The sequence below is a fragment of the Colossoma macropomum genome, unplaced genomic scaffold (genome assembly GCF_904425465.1).
Source record: "Colossoma macropomum unplaced genomic scaffold, Colossoma_macropomum, whole genome shotgun sequence".
In the NCBI taxonomy this organism is placed as follows: domain Eukaryota; kingdom Metazoa; phylum Chordata; class Actinopteri; order Characiformes; family Serrasalmidae; genus Colossoma; species Colossoma macropomum.
Window position 1 is genome coordinate 28,443,381 of NW_023494790.1, and position 23,127 is coordinate 28,466,507.

The 23,127-nt window shown below is 40.3% G+C and overlaps 1 protein-coding gene across 3 annotated transcripts in view; it reads right to left on the reverse strand.

The window, feature by feature from the left end:
• myocd (myocardin) overlaps positions 1-23,127 on the reverse strand; it is a 133,942-nt gene that overhangs the window by 15,590 nt on the left and 95,225 nt on the right. Inside the window, exons 1-2 of one of the 3 annotated variants that reach the window (XM_036572949.1) lie at positions 10,335-11,280; positions 5,098-5,163 (exon numbers count right to left, since the gene is read on the reverse strand). In XM_036572949.1, the coding sequence (XP_036428842.1) occupies positions 5,098-5,163; positions 10,335-10,389 (121 nt within the window). In that variant the 5' untranslated portion in view covers positions 10,390-11,280. Of the gene's footprint in view, positions 1-5,097; positions 5,164-10,334; positions 11,282-23,127 lie in introns of those variants that run through there. The other 2 variants (XM_036572948.1, XM_036572950.1) reach the window with 2 other exon arrangements.

A 23,127-nucleotide genomic window follows, 5' to 3' on the forward strand; every position in this document is an offset into this window, starting at 1 on the left:
CAAAGTCAGAGCACCCTTCACTTATTTTATTTCCAATCAAAACAACCATTAAGCACAAGTTATTAATTTTTCAGGAGATTAGATATAAGATAATCCACTTGCATTGGTTGGTCAAAATCAAAGCAAAATAAGTGAAAAACTGAGTTTCCAAAACTACAATATTAACAGATATAGAGAAAATAATCATACCATGTCTACCATGGTAGACAATTAGATAAACAGTCTCTTCATCTTTGAGAAAGAGGAGAAAATAAAGCTCCTTTCTTGCTTCATATCTGAGAAAATCCACAGGTGTTTCTGTCCATCCTTTCTGTCTGAGAAGACAACTCAATGCTATTAGTCTGTAGGGATGTGTAGCTGCAAAGAAGTCTTTACTGAGAAAAGAAAATAGACACAACTGGCAGAAGCTGCTAGATGTTGAGACTTCTGTGTAATTTTTTGTTAAATATATTTTTTCTGTTTTTTTTCTTGATGCTGAAAAATGAATAACTTGCACTTGGCAAGTTGGCAATTTTAACTGCCAATTAAATAACAAAGGGTGGTTTAAGTTCAAATGTACAATATAATTATATGCTTTTGATGACCTTAATGCAACACAAGGAATAAATGTTTAGTTAAGTATAAAATTAAATGTAGAAATGAAAGAAATGTGTGATACAATATCATAATACTGATATTTCAATGACAGTTAAGCACAAGCAAACATGGAGAGAAAATACAGTTAATTTGTCTTCATGTTGTGGTTTGGAATGTCTCATCATTGCTCATGAAGCATCTGAAAGCATTTATTGCATGTCAGACAAATGAAACATGATGTTATTGGTCAAATTCAGTCGCCAATTACTCTTGAGTGTGGGGACACGATGAACTGTATCAGATGTTTTGCATATTCTGTTTCCCTTATATGCATGCCGAGCCACAAGGGTAATTAAGTGCAGCCTGCAGTTATGAGTCTAGTTTACTATTTAGAAAACAAGAGAGAGCTTTGAGTCGGGCAGTACAAGCTTAGCTGTATATGAAGGCACATTGTAGTACAGTATCCGTCAGTCGTAAAAGACTGTGAGCAGTTCCTGGACAGTTAGGGAAGATGGAGTGAAATGATGCTCATGAACGAAGCCAGACCTGCTCTAGTGTCCATGCTGCTAGCTCCTCCCCGGCCACACGCCAAACAGTCCTGAGAGGCCTGCCTGCTGCTTTCAAGTGCCTAATAAGCACCAGATGTTCCCAAGGAAATGTATACACAGGGCACACACACTGGCCATCCTCCTCCCAGACAACAGAAGAAAGACTGAAATATTCCATCCATAAAAGAATGTAACAGATTGCGTAATTCTTCGCCTTGCGCAGCCCTTTGAAACACAAGGTGCACTTTGACGGAGAGAGGCTAGACCGCAATGGAACTTGGATCAGTGCTGCATTCAGACGGATGCCGCCATAGAGCAGCTTCAGGCTTACATAAATAAAACAAACACGAGGACAAAAGAAACAAAAGCACTGAAACTGTAAGAAGGCGATTTTTCAGCGAGGAACCATCCTGGAAGAATGTCACAGATGCTCCTCAGCCAGATGTGGAGACTGGAATGGTTGCAGAGATTATACATCTGTCTGTAATGAAGTTAATCATGTCGCATTACTGACCACTATCCAGTAGCCCCAGTCTGCAAAGCACATGAGTTGGAAAAAAGGACCTTTTGACAATTGAAAGCACCTTAAAATCAGGCAGTTTATGCACTTTTTATATGTCATTATAAGGTTATTTAATTTAGACATTTTTTGCTTATTTTAAGTTTTGAGTAATTTTATCAAGTGATTTTAATTATTTATTTCATTTAATATATTTAATTTCTGCTTGTTTTAAGTAAATTGTTGGGGTAATTTCTTAATACACTGACAGATGAAGTTAAATTATGATCATTTCACTTAACAAAATCATTTCAGTATCATTTCACTTGATAAGGTCACTTTATTTAAGTGAAAATATCTAAATATAGCAATCTTTAACAATCTTTCAGCAATCCCAATGAGAAATATTAGATTTACTTCCTACATGCCAAGATGTCATTTTTGGCTGTATACCTGTTCAATGCTGCTAAATGGCAGCTATTTCCTACCTTGTGAGTGTCTGTATCTAGCTCGGCCCACCTCTTGTCTGTAATCAATAGATAAACAGCCATTGAAAATTCTTTTTAAAGGGCTGCAGACTGGCCAATCATGTTTTTGGGGCCCTTTATCTTTGGCAGACTCCCAGAGATTGATGGCCAGGCAGACCTCTGGATTCTTTTCCTATGTTCACACTAGTTATCTTAGCACTGCTGCTTTTCTGCTGGAGAACAAGCTATTACCACTATAGCTAGCTATAACATTCAATGAAGGCTGAAGACCCAAACAGTAGATGGGATATTCTGGAGAAACACCATCCATATGGTCACCAGGAGTTGGAAACGACTTGACGGCACTTAATAATAATAATGTTAAGAACAATATAACATTCAACAGCAATGAATACTAGATCATAAGCAAAATACATTGTAGATGAGTTTATAATGGCATTGTGTCTTGTATTTGGCATGTTTGTTTATAGTTCATATAAGCATGACATTGAGTGTGATCGTAGAAAGGGGGTATGTTCCAGTAGGTGGGTCGTCCATTTGGCAAGGGCTGTGTTTTCTTTAATTACTTTAGATGTTTAGTTCTTATCATCCTGGGTCTGTAAATATACTTCCATGTTAAAAAAAAATACTGAATACTTGACGAGAAAAAAAAATACAATTACTCCATATGGAACCAGTGGACCATGCCTATTGGTCTATTCGTCATGAAATGTCCACATAACATAAACGGCTGCTGTTTTTTTCAAATGGTGTAGAAAAAAAACAAATGGAGTTTGTGAAATAAAAGAGACTCATGTAGCTTGGATGCGTAGGTGGCAGGTTGGAGGGAAATCATCAAATAATCAAATGATTAGTCTTTAAAGCCTGTGCTGGTGTTGGCGGAGCATGATGCAGTTGGCTTGTCCGTGACCCAGAGCACCTCTTCAGTACAAGAGCATTCCACTGAGGTCAGCCTGTGTGCTGTCTGACGCTGCCTGGCTGACAGCACCATAGAACACGCGTGGAGGAAACTGATTTAAAGCACCACAGAGTGGATCAGCTTACACTAGGGATTGCACGACTTTTCATTTTTACCAATCAACCAGTTGCTCATAAACGAGCCAAACAAAGGCGAGGATAAAACACAAGAGTGTTCAGAACATCAACAAAAAGTGTTTTATGAACTCAGAATATGCAAATTGGACATGTTTTTGCTGTACTTCAGAGCACACCTTTGGTTCTCTAAAGAATCTCCATGTTTTGACATTTTTTTATGTAACATTATGTTTTGACTTAATTTAAAATTGCCAGCTGCTTTTTATACCATGTCAGTGGAAATTGCCCAAAATAGCTCTGAATATTGTATTAAAAGGAACTACTAATTTGGAGATGCAGTTTTTTTTTCTGACAAGATTCAAGCAGTGACATACAAATAATCATTGCTGCTGAGGATGACCCATCCTGAGGGTCATTTTTTCTTCTGCCCAACCTTTTGTTCACTGTTGTTTAGTCTGTAATGTCCTGTGCTCACAGTCGTTTAGTCCATTGTATAGTGTTTGTATAGTTTGTATAGTTTATCGCCAGTATTATTGTATTGTCTGTTTACACTGTTGTCCGCTGCTGTTCTGTGTTAAATGTGTCACCGTGTTCTGGACAAACTACATTTCATCCCTTACTCATCACTGTCTGGAGCGAAAAGGAATGACACTAAAGTTTACTTTAACTTTGACTCTGATTCTGAGAGTGAAGAACCTCTTTAAAGTTTAAGCATCTCCACATAATGTAATGGTTCTACACCAAGAACCATTAAGAAACCTTTATCTTTAAGAGTGTAGTCTTATACAGCTTGCAGTGGATTGTGAAACCTATTTCATCTCTTATGAAGTAGCTCCACACTCACAAAATATGTTAGCAGAGAAACTGCTTTTTGGACTCTCCTCATGCTAACTACTGCTTCTGCCACCATCATTCTTCTTTATTAAAATCAGGCCATGTCTGCCCACAGTGCCAACTAGTATACAGAACTGATTCTAGCTATAAGGGGGCACCTGAACCTATGGGGGGCAACACAAGTGTCCATTATTTACACATTTGTTTGTGTAATTAATTGTGATTATTCACATTTGTCTTATTTGCTCTACTTTCATCACCACTGTCTAGTGAGAGCAACAGTGGGTGCACATTTCAACTCATCCACAGTTGTAACCTCATACTGCTGTATTACATTTGGAGCTTTCCACTTTGCTGGAAGTTTTATTAGTTTTCAGGTTGTTTATTGATCCATTGATCTTCTGTGAGCACTGTCTAGTGTAGTCAGCTGAAGCTGTCCTAACAGGCGTGCTAACATTACACATATTATTGATATTGCCAGCATCAATAATGTGTTTTGCTTGTAAACGATACTTCAGTCTTTTATCAAAAGAACTATCAATGGAAAGTTCCATTTAAATACTGTATTTGAATGCAACAGCAACAGCCTGCAAGCAGCTAAGCTTCAGCAAAGAACTACTTATTGTTTGAAGTGTCAAACTAGTTGATGCCTTTTAAAAAATGTATGTCATCAATGTTGACATATCAACTTTGACACCACTAACCATTATATACTATCATATTGTGTTTACCCTAACATCTAAACTTATTTCCAGATCAATATTTTTTGTTTTTAATTCCTACATACAAAATAATATGAATGGGGTGGTCGTTGTTTATGGGCATCCAAGCAGGATCCCAAATGTTCAGAAACATTTGGATATATTAGTCAATTGGTCAGCTAGTCTATGCAACCTCTAGCCTTTACAGGGCTTTCACTGTTCTATCGTGGGGTGACTGTTGTGGCCTGCAATCCTGGACCCGCTAGGACTTATGCTTCCAGGCAGGCGCACTTTTTCTTTTTTTCAGTTCTCCACTAGTGACACATCTATGAAGTGGCACTCAGCGGAATGCAGGGGGTGTAGGAAGGGGCATGGTGACGTGTATGAAATGCTAAAGAAAGAGAGGTGTTACTCACGAGGCATGATGCCCTGGTCTGCTAACTGCTCTCGTGTCCTCCTCTGCTGGAGCCTCAACTGCAGGACTGCGAGTGGACGAAGAGAAGTGAAGGAGAGAGAGAGAGTGAGCGAGAGAGAGACATTGACCCATCATAAGTGAAACTAGTGAATAACCGTAAATCTGTGTCTAGCTAGGGAACACACCATTCCCCTATCAGAGATAGCACAGCGTCTTCCACGTACACAAACCAGTGCCGACTGACTGACCGGCTCTTGCATTTATGACCCCCCTCCACTACCCCCCACGCCCACGAAGACCACACACTGCAGGGAGATTTGTTTAAAAGCCAGGAGCCGTGTTTATCATAGACGTACATCCTGTTTTAAGAAATATTTGCAGGCCTGTTGCTTTCTTTGTTTTGGGTGGCGTGTCTCTCATCAGAACAGCAGAATAATGTCCAGTGATTATTACAGTGTGTGCCTCTACTGAACCACCAGTCACTTCATGACAGTGAGATTAACCGTTAGGTAGTATATTGCTGTAGAATGTACTTATTAGTGGGCATTAAAATGATGCCTTTTCTGACTTTCCCAGGCGTGCATCTTTCATTGTCATCTATGGACAGGCTCGCACAGCGACTGAAAAGCTCTTCTCTGGCCTGTGCAGCGCACTTCACATTTTTAAACTGCATGTTTAAAAACCTATTAACTTTTCTGATGGGCACCATGAAAAAGCCCTGTACATCATCACAGTTATACCACCAATATTGAGCTTTTACAACAGTGGAAAATCTAGATTTGTCTGTTTTCAAACACACAGAGCTGTACAACAATTGATAAAAGAAATTAAAACACAAAATGAAGTAAAAAAAGTTTTCAGTGTGTTTGTTTATGTCAGTTTTGAAATGTGTTTTGCTCGTCTCTGTCTTTTGTGTTCTCGAATTGAGCATTTGCTTATCAGTGAAATGCATTAACTCAGAACCTTAGAAAGCACACCCTGCATCTTTTTAGGCACAAGACGTGAAGTGCTTTGTGTTTAAAAAGCCGCTGTCTGAACGCCCCCTTACTGTGGAGTGTAGCTGATGCACACGGACCAGTTCTGCACTTTCCAGCATTGTGAAGTTGAGGCTTGCTGACTGCCGAGGACACGCAAGCAGTGAAAGGTGTCTGCACTCACAGTTCTGATACACAAAGGCCGTCTTCATGCAGTACATCTGCTTCTCTTCAGAAAACACTTTAGGCAAGCAACCTGAACCTGAGTGCCTAGTGCCAAGCTTGGAGCCATGGACTGTTAATGGGTAAATAGGTGGGCAGCACAGCACATTTTTGGCACCTGGTGGGATACACTCTCACACAAACAGCCCTGGCAGCTGTCACAACCCATCCTTGCATTTACCTGGAAGTGGTTTTGGACAATTTGCGAGCTTATTTTAGATGAGTGAAGAAAAGAAGAAAGTGAAGTTGTTCGATTTGATCCAGTCAAGGTCAAACATTTGCACTACAAACAGTGACACGTTCTACTTCTTCTAATCAATCAGCTTTTCAGTTTTTTCCCCAAACTTCTCATTTTAAGAGGCACACATAAAGCAGAAGAATATTCCAAGCCCAGCAACAGGTGAAATGATAAAAGCTGAACGTGGAAAAATGCTTGAAGCGTGGATCCGTGCTGGCGTCCTGGCAGAATCAGCACACTTTACCCATGCTTGGTGGGGGGGCGACAAAGAATGCCAAACTCCATGATTGCCTTTAATAATTGCTCTCAATAAGAACGATCACAGCTTCACAGACACTCTGGATCAAGTAACCCTCCCAGCAATTAGAACCAGATGAGCTGACTTAATGGCCTAAAATAGCTGCACCAGTTGTCTTTGGGGCATATACCTGCAAAAACAACTTAGCCCTTGAGGGCAGTTTTGCATTTTATGTTTCCTTGGAACTGCTGAAGATCTGTTACTTTGTTACACACGAATATGAAATTCATATTTCCAGCAGCGGAACATCACAGTCTTTTATCAGAGAACACGAGCGCAAGAACAAACAAACCACAGCCAGACTTTGATGTGCAATGCAGATTTTTTGCAAATAGCAATAAGGCAGTAATCAGCTGACATGATGCAGCTGGCTCTGTGATATCTGTGTCCATATGAAGGGTCTGCTTCTGTAGTGAGTGATTCATCCCAGCCAGAATGTACAGTTCACGACACCAGCAACTGCAGAGTTGACTGCAGGCAGACGCAGCTGTTCAGCTTTGCGTCTAATGAGGGTCACTTCTGAAGACTCTGTTATTGAGAGTGTGTCTATGTGCACTTTTCACTGGGTTATCAAGACTAGACCTGAGAAGAGATACTGTATATAACATAATGACTTAATGCATTACTTATGAGATGCCGAACATTAAATAATGTAATAAAGAAACACTGCATATAATAAAGCAGTATGTCATACGTTAAAGTGATTTCATCATCATTCTGAGGCATGACATGAAACAGTGATAGAATATGATAAAATATACCATAATTTATTAATAGTAATAATTGCAATAATTGATTCATCCACCAAGAAATGTAGTTTGTTAACAGTATATTTTTTAAATAAAGGTACCAAAAAGAGTTCTTCACGAAATGCCATAGAAGAACCACTCAGTTTCCTAAAACACCTTTCAGTGGATGGTTCCTTAGAGAACCTTTTTTGCAAATTAAATATGTGAGTGTAAAAAATCCCTTTAAAAATGATCTAAAGGTTTTAGAAAGAACTCCTTAAATAGGGATAGAACCTTTACATTATTTACATTTATATTACATTTTCTAATTCTTAAAGGTTCTTTACACCCACAAATCTCTTTTTCAACATGGTTCTTGAGGGAGCCAACTCTTTAGGGAACCAAAAATACTGCCAAAAACAGAGGTTCTCGGTTCTCTTTTATGGCATCACTTGAAGAACCTTTTGTGGTACCTTTTTTGTAGGCTATAATTGCCAAGCAACATAATGGTTGAGCATAATGGTTTTTAATCACAGGGGACAAGTTTCACAATGGCTCAGCAAATCAGATTTTAGAACCTAAGCTATCAGTTTTATACTATAATGTAATGCAGTAGCTTGTTTCATTTCAGCAGTCATGTTTATTCATGTGGTCTTCATCATTCATGGTTCTGTTGCCAGTTGGGGGGAACGGATCATGGAGGTAGGACAGAATAAACCCACCCAGACCCACCAGAGGGCTCATCGTCTTATTGAGCTGTCAGTAATTTGAGACTAGCGCACCCCCTACCCACAGTCGAACACACAGTGAGCAAATACAGCCTAAAACAGAAGTTCTTGGTCCAGTCCTTAGGGACACTTAACCGGTATACAATTTTTGTAGAGTTCCAGCTCCTAACACACCTGATCCAAGTAATCAGCCCTTGATTACCTGGCCCAGCTCAGCTTGACCCTGGAACTGAACCAGAATGTAGACTGGCCAGGGGTCCACAAGAACTTGGGAAGCTTTGGCCCAACTGACCAGTTGGCTACCAAATCCCATGGCTGCTGGAGTACGTTGAAATAGGAACCAGTATATAACTCAAACTTATGTCTCTGTAGAGCAGTATTTAGAAAGAAGATCAAACCCCAAACACAGCTTGATAAAAAATGCTTGTAAGCGCTTATAAGTAAAATTTTCTACGTGGTTCCTGACTTGAACTTACACTTCAATCTAATGCTTCTCTAAGGATCCATTGATTGAAAGGTTCTTTAGGGAAAGTGCTTCCTCCATGGCATCCAAAGAACAGTATTTGGCACCTTTATTTTTTAGAGTGTATATTATCATTACAGAAAAAACACAAACTAAAGCAAAACACACCGCAGGCCTGAAGTTGTGTTGTGAATTCCCTAATCCCCCGAGAAAATGGTATGAATTATTCAGCCGCCTCGGTGGCTGCAAAAATGACATAGCTTTGACCACATGGTACACCAACGATACAGCACACACCTTTAATTGTCTGAATGTTTGCTAGCACGGCAGCATAGTTATGTAATCTGTGTGCAGTAGTGGGAGTGAGCCACCCATCCCCTGCAGCCTCTAATGAAGTTCCTCAATGAGTCAAGCACGTTCACAAGGGACACACTGGCAGATTCTTATCTGGCCTCGCTCTATCGCGTACACACACATACACGGGCAAATAGCTTCAGCCAGCGGCCATACAGAACCAAAATGTGTACATCTATGTGTAAACAGTCCCACATCTGTGGAGTATTAGCGAGCTAATGTGTGCTGGTCAAAACAAGCAGCCTTTTAAGCACTCCTGACTCTACCACTCTGCGGACCAGAGGCGTTACATCTTCCCTTCCTCTGGGTACGGAGGTCATTTCCCCTTGCACTGCTCCTCTAAACAACAGGAGGGAAAAGCTCAATTTTGCCTGTAATTTCTGGTAAGCGATTAGTCTACCGAGAAAAAAAGGAAAAAAGGACTATGACTGTAAAAGCAAATAAATTCTTTGAAAGCAGACCGAAATTGTTCTTCTGCTTTCAAGGCACATTAAGCTAATTTGTGAGCTGTCAACAGTTTGTCTTCATAAAACAAAGCCAGCCACTGATGCTTCCATTTTTCTCGTGATGCAGGCATCTCTGGCACTGGCAGTAACGTTTATGTCAGAGAGGTGGCAGTATTGTTCACAATGCATTAATATCCATACAGTGCTTCCCTATTCATCTGAAGAAGGACTGTGTATGTATATCTTTACAAGAACAGAAAACAGCCTTCACAGTTGGAGAGAGGAAAAGAGAAGGATGGGGAATCGGGAGAGAAGACAGAGCAGGGCAGAAGATAAGACAGTCTGCATGGGTAAACGAAGGACTGTAGACAGCACTCCTGCCCCTTGAGACTGGTAAAGGTCACACAGAACTGCTGCATTTTGTCGTCCGATAACCTCTGACCTCAGTCTCAAATCAGTTCAGGCTATTAGTAGCAGACGCTTGACTAAGCACCCATGTACACAAAGGAGAACAGGTGCCAAACGCTTGGAGCTTGGAGCAACAGATGGGAGCAATTCCACAAACATCACGTACATGGTCAATAAAACACAGCTTAATTTCACAAAGCTTCAGTTTTCTTTGTCCTTTCGTGTTCAATTATTCTTCATTTTTTAATATCCACATAAGATTGCCATGTGTATTTGACTTGTACTGTAAAATATAAAAAAACACACCAGTCTATGTTTATATATTAGAACACTGCCAAAGGTGGTTTTAAACATACAATAGCTTTCTCAAGCCGCTTACCTGATCTAAACTTGCTGCGAATCAGTACAGAGTGTTCGGAGCCCAGCAGAGTCATTCTTGTCTAGGGTAAGGTTCCAGTGTCAGCGCATTAACAGAGTGGTCACTTTTAAAGCCCACTCGCTTCAGTCCAGCCTGGCAGTGGGAATGTCATGGACAGTGTAGGCCCGAGAGAGTAACCGCGAAAGTGTCGGCGAACTTATCCCCTTATGCATCTAAACGCTGGGAGCAAGATGCGTCTCCCTGGGACGGGGCACGTCAAACCTCCTTGCTCGACTCCTAAGAGAAGCTTTGGTCCCATGTAGCAGTGGGGGCTCCACTCCATGAGAGAGAAACTGATAGGGCTGTGCTGCAGGGCGGGACTTAAAGTGGAGGAGCCGGCGCTGAGCCCTCCCTCTAGCTCACTAGTGAACTTTCCCTCAGCATGGGAGAGGGGCTGCTCCTGCTGTCCGCCTGCACGCGAGCCCACTGCACACACACAAGGGATCAGCCACGGGGTGCAAGAGTCAAACCCGAGAATTAAGACTCTCTATTTCCCCGACAAATACCATGGAACATATTCTGCCTCCTCAAATCCACATCTGGTCTTAATGCATGCTGGTTGGCGAGAGGCGCATGCCATCTTCCTGAGCTAGATAAATCTTCATTTCATGTGTGGCCATTTTTCATACTTAACTCCACATATGTTCCTCCTGGCATCAGCAGGGCAGAGGAAACTGTAACCTGCAGTGTAGTGTTTCCAATAAGTCGGCTTGTGCGCGTGTGTGCTATCTTATCTTAAGAGCAGGAATCTCCACTCAGAAATGACAGCCTTTCCTCCAGCTCCCACAGTCCATCACAACAATTGTTGGGAGTGGGCTGGGGGGAGGGATGTGGGGTTAGCTCTGACTCCTTCTACAAGGCTGCAGCCTTGCGGTCATAGCACCACTCCAAGCATCCCTGCGGGCCTGCCTGTTTACTCCAAACAAGCCTATTATACACAACAACACCTCCAATTGTTGAGTCAGAGAGAAACGTCGCCAGTACCGAAATTCCTTGAAATAAGCAAAGATGCAGTGACCACATATACAAAAAAAAATACCCAGCACTGCTGCCGTTTATGCAACAGCAAACAACGGATTGGAATGTGCGCTCATATAATGTGACAAAGGGAGGCATCTTCACATAGGTCCCACTGATGTATCTGATGCTGCTTGCCCCTTCTCTAAGAGTTTACACTTCATAGGCTACTCCATTTGACAATAACAGGTAAAGCTGAGAATATAGCTGATAACCTCAGCTCAAGGATGTGCATAGGTCAATGGTACTCCAAGTCATGTTTCTGAAGTATACCTGTCCTGCACATTTTAGTTATTTTCCTGCTCACTTCCATAAGGGTTTGTTCATTACCTGATTACTAGGATCAAGTGTGTTCCAACACTCTCAAATCAAGTTTTTCCAAAGTCTGTTCATCACTTTTAGTGCAAAAATGTGACAGTATAATATTAATACCTAGATGATGTGCTAGAAAAATAGTCACTGAAAATTGTAGAAGACAGACCCTGGGATGGGGGATGGAGGAGCGAGCTCCTGATTGGAGCTCACTCCTCCTTCCTGATTGGTCTGTATAATAACTATTTTATTGTGCTTTTATTGTTGTTTTATTACTGTTTATTATTTTATTGGACTACCATCCTTCAAGATCCTTTTCTGTTAGATGAGGCACAGCCTTTCGGCGGGGATAGAGCTTGTGGGTTGACTTGGGTTCTAGGAGATTCATTGCTCGTGGGCACCACCTCTGGTGCAATACCTCCTCCTGTGGTTTTCCTCTGTAACTCTGACCTGTCACAGATCACCACTGCACTGGAAATCCCACCAACAGGACACTGATAATCTCTTTAAGAAAGCATCATGTCTTTATTTTGTATAACAGCCAAACATAATGTTGTCAATGCGTTAAGAACTTGCTACTCCATGTTTTCGTGTTTTGTGAATTTATCTGCAGCTCTGTGAAGCTCTGAAACAGAATTATAACTAACAACTACATAGCAATTAAATAGTGTGGTCAGTAGTGTCATGGCTTTGGTATGCTGGTGACTGGGGTTTAAATCCAAATAGAGATAATAACATTAGTGCTTTTTGCTGCCTTTGGAAAAATCCTTGACACTACATATGTTTTTATCTGATCATGATTGTACTGTGTCTCTTGGTAAGAACGACTGCAATATATTATAAATTGAATCTTCATGTTTCCATTTTTGCACACCATTTACAATCAGTGGCCTTGGGCTACCATGTATAATCATATAGAGTCATCTGACATTGCTGCATTTGGAAACTGTGATTTTTGATGTCTTGATCCTACAATAACTGCATTTCTGTTAAACATTAGTTGAGTTGGGCTACTTATGACAGCTGAGGATTTCAGAATGGTATAACCAAGCACGTTGTAGCTAACTTTAGCTAACTGCTAACCTAGGTGCAGTTTGATAATGTGAGGTACTGTGTTGTAATTTCTCTAATTTCTGTTTATGCTATGTTATTGATTCAAAAGAAATGGTGTCTAACAATGCCCAGTGTGGGAGCTGCACAGCATTGTCAAGCACAGCAGCGCCACCTGGGGCAGTAGGGGTTAAGAGCCTTGACCAAGGAGATAGCAGCCTTTTGATTTAAGACAATACTAACCTACAAAACTTCAGACACTAGTTAGTGAAGCATATAGTATGTACTATAAATATCTAGTGCACATATTGAGACAGAGTGCAAAATCGCAATGCAAACGTACTCCAGGACCATGGTTGAGAATCGCTAGCATAGGTGTGACTGTCCCTGGACCCTCCCTGCTTTCCTGTGGCACCCCCACCACTCTCTGCCTGCCTTTTCAGAGGACGGGTTGACGCTTGGCCGGCCGTTTTAAAGCACTTTAGGCAGATTCTAAATGAGTCCAAGGGCTTAAACTCGCTAATGGCACCAAACAATCTGTCCACTCCCCTCGCCACGCGTAGCAGTCCACGGTCCAATATACAAGCTCAGTCAAATATTTACATTAGGACATCTTGAGTTGCGAGCGGGCCATTTTTCGGGGGAAAAGAGCGCCTGGCCGCACACAGTTCCCCTTGACTGGAGCTTGGAAGGCTTAATTAGCAGGTGAAAGTGCTTAAAGAGAGGTTGTTGCAGCGGCCGAGTCTGACAAGCGAACACAGAGCATCCTTGCGAAATTCCTCAGAGGGTCACTGAGTCCCGTCCTAATCCCTCCCTTTAATTGGTCCCTGCGTCTCTGGAGGAGACATGTTTCATCTGAGCAGACTCTGAAGAATAGTTTGACGCCTCCAGACATGAATCACGCCTCTGGGTTTTTGATAAACGAGTGTATACAGTCATATAGTACTGAGACAGCTAGACGCACACATGCTCTATAGCGCAGGCTTCATCTTCAGTGTTATGGTGGTGTTCTAACATAATTCTACAGCCTTGGGAGTTTGGAGAATGTGCCTGTCTGAATCCAGCATAAAACACCATGTTGAATTCATCAGTAATGTTACCATCTTTCAAGATGTGTTTATTGGCATGCCAAAAAGAGATTTTTGTTAAAACTTTCACTTAAAGAGGACGTTAACGTTCACACTTGAAATTTCAGGATAACCGATATTGTGGTCTGTGTATAATCCACTGTGTTAAGAAATCAAAAATATCATTTCAACAGTTTCCAATGAAAACATTTCTGAACTTGAATGAATCTATAAATCTGCTGGTTGTGTTTTTTCATCTGGGGTAGACTTTAAAGTATTATTAGACAAGAAGCTCCCCGAACTAAGCAAGAGTGCAAATGATAGGGAATTCCTGTCTCAGGCTTTGTTTCAGGCCGCAGATGGATTAAAAAAAAATCTGTGTACTGTAAATGCTGACAGACATGTCACCCAGCAGATCTATACATATCAGCTGCTATTTTTCTATTGTCTACAGACGGCTGGGTGGAGGGCTGGTCACGTATCAGCACGTTCTCATTGTTTCATGAAGTTAGAGGAGGTGAGTGATCGTTTAAGACTATGAACCCGGCTGTTTTATGTTCTCTGACGTTTGTGATCAATGGCATTAGCTGGTAAGAGGAGAAACTTTTTTTTTTTTATTTGTATGGTCCACTTTGGTATATTGGAGTGACAGTGGAACGTTCTTTGTCACAAGTGTTTTGGACAGCCTGATGGTAAAAAAAAAAAGAGCACAGGAGTGGAGCTCGTCATGCTCTTGGCTCTATCTCAGAACACATCAGACAGACAGGGTCTCGCTCACAGATGGCCAGGGGAGGAGCTGCAGCCTGCCGGGGTCCAGACTGGAGCCAGTGGGGCTGTGGATAGGGAGTGTGCGAGAGACCAAGACAGAAAAAGAGAGACAGAATGCAGGGCTTAGAACAAAAAGACATAAAAATCTACAGCAGTATGAGGGAGAGAATTGACCCTTAGAGGTCTACAGCAAATACAGTCATTTAGACTTCTACACATTTATATATACATTTGTGTTTTATATTTATTTGTATGTAATTACGTATTTATTATAGTTATGTAATAATGTAATTACATGTCACAAAATTAAATTGTTACATAACAAATTACATTTGCATTAGATTCTGAATCAACAGCTTTGAGTTTGAACTTTTCTAAACATTTTTTGAAGCTTGTTTCGAGGTTGATGACAAACAAAACAAGATTGTTTCAACAACAATACCTTGTCTCAGATTTGAAACATCATAAAATTGCTCCTCTTCTACTGATCAATAGGGGTGCACCGGTTCAGGCTTAGTCTGATCAGAAACATTGTAAAGGAGGAGGAGACAGTTCACTGATTAAAAGCTTGTAATGCTTAACGTCTTTTTACAGGCAATAGCATAATGAGGATGTCACAAAGAAGAATTAATGGGCCCCACATACAATAGTTATTTTCAATTAATAAAATACACAATGTAATTTGCTTGTTTACCACTTCACCCACTAGCATCTAACATTAAGTATTTAAGATTTCAGAGTTATAAATAATAAATATATGGTGTTGTGTAGCATCTATTTGAAAGCAGTTCCCATGGATGAGATACATTATGAATAAGAGGGAGATAAATAGTTCAGGAATTCAAGGATGTGACATGAATATATATATAGACATCTATTTTTGACTTTTCTGTGAGTCAGGGATGTACAGTTGTATCAGTATATGTTATGTTACTATAAGAGGGGTCCAATAAGGACTTTAGGGGGCTTGGTCACTGTGGGTGTATCAGCAGGGTTTAAATACAGTGTGGGTGTAGTTACACACCTCATATTATTTACATCAAAAAAACACAGACTGGCCAAAATGGTCTATTAGCTATGGCTTGTTTGCAAAAATCATGCACACCTACATACAAACACAAATGTGACGCTGATTGAAAGTTTAGAATACACACTTTCAACAGGCTATGGGTGTTAATTACGTAAACAAAATCAAGCAGAGGTGTTTGAAGGTGTATTTGTCTTGGGGGACCTTGGAGGTTTAATGGAAGTGAACAGAAGAGATGAGTTAGAGACAATGTGATGAAGGCAAGTGATGGCATTTTTTGGCTGCATTGGTGACTATGAGCACACTGAAAGCCTGAAGCAGCAGCAACAGCTGGGTCTTATCTGTCTGAAGCCCATTGGTCTCAGTTACAACACTGCTTTAATGACTGTCCTCTGCTTACTGTCGCTGTTGCCTCTGGCTTCAAGAGATGACCACAGACACAGGTAAACACTCCCAAATGGACCACTGCGGGAATCCGTCTCCTGAGAAAAAGCCAAAAGATCAAGAGATTTGTCCACTTTCTGGTGTGCAAGAAACCGTTTTTTCCCTCCTTTGCTAGACTTTTGTTTAGACCCTCGACATTCTTTTGGGTTATGATTTTTCAAAAAGTTGTGTCGAGGGTCTTCATCATTCATACGGTTTGGGTAAAGTTCCTCAGGTTCTGTTTTTAACATTTCTCACAATGCAATGTTGATAGAATAGAACGTCCAGGCGCGGCTGCACGTGAGCCATTGGTTTTATCAGCCCAAATCAAATGCTGTCAGGGAAGCTAGCGCTTTCTCACGCATTGGGTTTTCCCCCCCTTTTTCCTTCGAAGAGCTTGGATTTTGGGGGGGTGGAATGGGAAGAAACAGAGGCTATCAGGGCCACAGGAGGAGTTAAAACCCGCACTGGGATTTCATTAGACGGCGCAAAAGAACAGGCAAAGTCCAAATCAAAAGTGACAAGAGGAGGCCCCCGGGCCAAAGCCTCCCGAGTTTGAAAAGATGGAGGGGAACGTTTTATTTTGGTGTGAAGGAGTGAGATTTCCTTTGAGCTGGCAGGAGGCAATGGGGCCTGGAATCCAAAACACAACAAGAGCGCGAGAGCAGAGGTTCAGCTGTCCATACTGAATCAGAATCATGCTAGGCTAGGCGCAAGGCTATTGTTTTGTGTGCCTTTGTGGTTGTTTGGCTTTTGACAATTGACTTTGCCTCCGCTCTTGTCTGAAAAAGCTGGATCCTGGCCATGGCGAGGAAAGAGAAATATACATGAATGACTGCAGCACAAGGGCATGTGGAGCCTCAGCATCACCTCAGCTTTGTGCTAACTCCCTGTTATTAGCTGAACTTAGGGTGGGCTTTCTATGGTATTCTTAAAACCTCGACACACTTAAAACTCAATAACTTCTGCTAGACTCAATTTCGCCTAATATGAGGCCATGACTAATACGTAGATAAAAGAACTCTGGTATCAGGAGCATCAAAAATAACCTTTGAAGGACTAGCATGAGCTTGTTTTCTTCACTCTGGAGGAGCAGAATTGATTGGTTTCTGTCAGGTAAACCAGGATCTGTTTTTCAAGTTTGATTTATCTATGGAAAGAAATGTTTGTGTATGTTTGATCAAATGTCTCTGAACTACACGCAACACTCATCAGTGTTTAGTCTAAGGACTACTGTATATGTTGAGGAGTGTGTTTGGCGTATAAGTCATTGTCATTTTAGTCTCGTGAGCCCCAAGTGATGCACTTCACCCACCCATTTAAGAACGTCTTATGACATCACATCCCGTAGCCTATGCGAGACATGGAAGTTCGTATATTGTGAAAATGTCAAAGAGACATTGAACAGTGAAGAACAGTCACTTTTTTGTTTTATTTCTGCTCACAAATATGCTACCTAGGTATTCACAGTTCCTAGTACAATACAAACATTGCGTAAGGGGGATTCAAACGCCAGCTGACCCTCCTCCTCACTATATCAGCATGGTCGTAACAAAACATAGCTTTGAGATGATAACTTTAAAAGAAAACATTCAAAGTTTTACAAAATACATACTCCCAACTATATGTTACAGTTCCTTAAACCAGTGGCTGTCAAGCTATTTTAGCTGTGAACCTCCGCTCTCTCAGAAAGACTCTGGAGCTCCTTCCGCACATTTCTCCACACGCAGAGGACGAGGAAGATGACGAGGACTTCATAGCACTACATGCAATATTGCTATAGTTAAGAATATCACTGATGCACAAAAACACGACATTGCTGGCTATGAATTAACAAAACAACAACTTTGCAAGAATCCAACAGCTCTTTAGCAGCTCAATCATTCTTAACAAAGCAATATCTGTAGATATTGGCGTAGTTGGCATGTAATATTGACTCACGTTAAGCTGATGAGTGCCTTCACTTGCACTGATTTAGCTTATAATGAGATGATATATTGGGCTGGGAGTTTTTAAGAATGGGTCAATCTCATACATTATGAAATTAGCTATTTATTTGGTCCCACTTTATATTAAGTGTCTCTAATAAATGTGTAGTTACCATGATCACCCTTGCAACAACAATTAACTACTGATGTTTTAGTCATTTTACAGATGGATTGCAGAAGTACAGCCTATGTATTACACATGTGTATCAACTTCTTTTTGCTTCATGTAATTACCCCAGTGTATCTTTTTGATACACTACAGATCAGAGTATTTTCCAACAGTAAAGGAAGTATGTTTATTGTAACATTGCATTTATGTACATCAACTGTGTGGTAACAGGGTAACCTAATCACATCACATTGATTACCAACGCTGTAATTACACTGTACCTATATAACAACTACCAAGGAACTTTTCTGTAGTGTATTTTGTTTAAAGTTACACTTTAAAATAAGTGTAGTTTGTTATGTAAGTACTGTTTAGTTGTTATGTAGGTACTGTGTCTAATGGAGTGGTAATATAGACACTGCTTTGGGGGAATGCAACACAATAGTGTGGACGTCTGCTGTACTGGTCCCATTACATTAATGTTTAAAGTTGAACTGTTTACAGCCCGAGCAACATAAATCACAGCTAAATCTTAGGAAAGCTGCAGATACAGTGTAGCAATGTCTTGATGTAAGTTCTTACATACTTCCTTTTACTGCTGGGAAAAAACTTCTGAAAACCACTGCTGTTTCAGTCTGATTCCAATGTAATTACATTCTGTTATTACCTTCTGTAATTACTTGAGAGAGAATTGGCTGTTACAACTATTAAGATACACTTGTATAATTACATGAGGCAAAACTGAACTTAATACCCATGTGTAATTACATAAGGCATACTTCTGTAATCCATCTGTAACATTGACTTAATCATTATAGTTTTCATTGTTGTTGCATATGTTGTTCACATGTAAGTACACAGTTATTAGAGACACTTAATATAAAGTGGGACCATTTATTTTTTTCCACAGTCATCTGCGATTGCCCAGTGTTAACCCCATGAGAACCACCATCTTATACAACACTGTATCCTACATTCATATCTCAGAAATACATGAAAGAATTAAAGCTACTATTTGTAACATTTTAAAAGTGGTAATGTGGTAATAAATCTAACTGTTCCTTTTTGTTTTTTGTTTGTACTTGTTCTAAAAAAAGTAAAAGATAATGATAATGGTCTTTTTAAAGGGTAACTGAATTCTTCAGAACAATTATTCAAGGGCAATGCCAATGTAATATTAAGTGTGTGAGTGGTGTTCATATTTACATGAAGTCAAGAATTTTTCCTTTAATTTTAGCCATTTTCAACCATATTAAGAAACGGTGATTTTTTAGCTATCAAACCATGAAAATGAAAAACCATAACACCTATTTCACATTAATCAGATTAAATTTTTGTCCAAGTAATTGTGGACTATTTCTATAGGTCCATCTGTTGTGAAATTTAATGTAAAGGGCAGCTGGTATTTCAAATAGTGTAAGAAAGTTATGTTAGGAGGTTTTTATACAACGCAACAATATGCAATTGCTAATAAGGCTTTTAAGTTTTTCACAAATATATACAAACAATGCTACTTCAATTTTTTCCCCTTATTTAGAGAAGAGGTATGAGTGATTAGGAACCTACAAATTGTGGAATCACTTCATATTGCTTCAAATATAATTTCATACATGTTTCATACCTGTTCCATCTACATTAGATATCTTAGATGATACAGACTTGAAACTTGGATGAGCTCTGTGGTCTCATCCTTCCCCATGTGGAATTTGGCCAAACTGCTCCCCACTCGCAGATAACCTTTTGTAGAGTTCCCTGGGAGGCAGAACAGTAGGAGTAGTTCCTTAGGCTAGATTACGATCCTCCAGTCATTTGACTTACAGCCCACTGTTCTCCAGTTGAAGGATGGGCAGCTGTGTCAACTTGGAACTACTTGTTTCACCTTTGGCCTTTCCACTGAGAAGCCTTACAGAAGCGTCAGTCTCTTCCCACCTCTCTTTCTCAACCTACTGGGGGAGGGGGGGGAGACCCTGCTATACCCTCGCTATGCTACCAATGCATCAAATGGGATAGTTCTCAATTCGCGCAAATATTTGCCTTGACGTGTCTCGAACTGAACCAAACACTTTCAAACTGCCTGGCTGAAACATGCTGTCAAGCAGCACATTTTTCCTCTGGACGGGGAAAGACCAAGTCCGTGTTTTTGTTGCTGTAGGCCAGTTCCCATCAGCCCACATGTCATAATGCTCCCCAGGTTTGCTCGAAGGAGATAAATCGGGCACATTGCATCTTATCAGGTTCCACCCTGGATAATTGGAATTTATCTGAAGGACTTGATCCCACTTGACCTCACAGAGGAAAACAAAAAGTATTCCAAGTATTTATCAGAAAATGGCAGATCCTGCCAGTCTGTGTTCAAACCAAACATACACATGTTATCTCTGCAGCAGGCATGTTGAGTAAGCTGACAGCATGTCAGTGTGGAATCGTGCCGTCGTCACTCTGCGGAGCTGATCCGCTACATTACGTTTGCAGTGTTTCTGCAGCGATAGGTGATTCAATCTGGACAACCGTGCTTTCTTTTCTGACCAAAACCTGAATAAACACTTTGAGGCAAATGTTTGATTTTTAGCACCTATGAGCAAATGTGGTCCGATAATAGTGAACACAAATGATCTCATCCAACACATCCCACATACACAGCTTTACTCTGTTAGTACTTTTTGTTTGAATTTTTATTGGTAATAATGTGTTAATGTCTGGATTTAGTATTGTATTAAGGAAATGTTGTGTATTATTGTTTTTATTATTATTATTATTATTATTATTATTATTATTATTATGCACTATTTCATAAATTATATGTACTTACTTTTTAATAAAATGTCACTGGAATGCTACAAAGTAATGAAAAACACTACTGATAAATAAATTTTCATTTTCATAGCAAATTGCATTTAAATGCTAACTGGGGAATCCTACCCAATCTGGCAACCAATCTGAACACTCAGTGAGTGATGTAGTGCAGCAGAGCAGAGGAAGCAGTATCATCTTAATTAGGAAAAACTTGGCCAACTCCTGTCAGTGATCGCGGGAGTGCTGAAGGTTTTTAAGCCACTCAAAACTGCTTTACGCCAGAGCACACGTTAAACTCAGTCACGTCGGCTTTATCACCGGTCCAGTCTTAATAATTTTCCTACTGCTTTTTATAGCCAGCTAGCCAGCACACGCTCTTTAACTCTCAGTGATGAATGCAACTGAGAGCATGCTAGCAGCAATCCGGAGCAGTAGGAAAATTAGCTAGACTACATCTGGAGTTAAAACCAGTCGCCTTACATCAGTCAGGAATGGAGTCTCACAGCCTGTACCAAATCGTAATCTCCAAGGAGTTCCGGTGTGCAGAACTGGCAAATGCATCGGATTTCCTGAATATTATTAAATACTTATTGCAGGCCTAGATTTAATGTGAAAATAGAATAATCTTTTAGGATGGTCCTGTCTGACGAACGAAACAGCAGAGGTCAGTGATTACTGGAGGAACATACCGTAGTGATCTAGCTCTCGATTCGGTCTGACCTGCCAGTGGAGGTCAGGCTGACTCTCTAAACCAGTTGAGCACTGACTCACTGCTAGTGCTAGAGTGATAGACTGGATTACACTGACCAGAAGTGTCACTTTTGGATGCACAAGACTCAAGAGACAGCCTGAAGTCATCAGAGGCTTTAGCGCTGAATCACAGAGCAGAGGTTTTTAATGATGACCCTCAGCAGGGAAAGATCTTTGCTCAGTGTCAGTTTCCAACATATTGATGGAATATTGATTTCGTAAAGTTTCTGTGTAAGTCTGCTGATGAGATGTGAAGTCATTCAGACCGCTGAGTCATGGTTTTCTGTTCATGTGTGAACATGTCAAATGAGCACAGGCCCCTCTAAATGGTCCCAAAAACAAATCGAACTCGGTATGCTTCATTTGTAATTTGTTTTTTGCTCTGATTGTTTCTTGCACTGTGAAAACAAAACAGTCCAGTCCATTTTGTGTTTATGGTTAAAGAACCTCGAGGCTTACTGTACATACAAAGTCACATTCTTCTGGCATTTTAGCAGGTGAAAACAAACTCCTCAGGCTAAAGGCTGCCCATGGTCTTGCAAAGATCCGGCAACGCTGGCATAGGACTGGGCACTTTAACAATATTTGTTGCTATCATTTCTGAGCATATCGTGCATAACATCAGTACTTCAGAATACCCAGCTACATGTGTGATTAAAAAGAGAGCATAATTAGCCCTGTTAAATTAGATTAATAGTTTTTAGCTAGTCTTTTTTGAAAATGTGGCTCTACTTTCTGTGTTCCAACTTATCAGATGTCAGATACATAAATATCATGACAAGTGTTGTGATAATATAATATAATACATAAAAACAGTGTTCAATAAAAATCATTGAGGGCAAATATGATTTCATGAACAATGGGAAGTGTTTAATAGTTGGCACTATTGGAGTATTTTACCATGGGCCAATCAAATCTGGTATCTGAAAAACAATACCCTTTATTCAGTGTTACCCAGGTGGGGTCTGAGTCGTGTTGTGAACAAGAAGTGGTCTGAGACCTCATCACTGCTAAAGAGGACCAGAGAGAGAACTGAGTCCTGTTTAAAGTTCACTTACATTTGCAGACACAAAAGCACTGAGGAACTTCACAGCTGGTTCATTTAAAAAGAACTACATGTGAAAGCACCCTATAACACTCACTTCACCTCACAGAGGTCACTGGCAGTGAATTGGATCATCATTATGGATGTGGTAATTACTTCAGTACATTTCATTTGTAAACAGTTGATTAGACAGACATGTTGTATCAACGTTATTTTGTTTGATTTTTTCATTGATATATTAATCAACTTTAGATATTTATTCTTTTCATATAGTACATATTTATTCAATTGTATAGTTCACTTCTTTTCGAAAGAGGACACAGTTGGTCAAGATTAATAACATTTTGTCTATAACTGAATTAGAATTGTGGGATTGCTCAAGACTTTATGAGTTCTGCTCTTTTA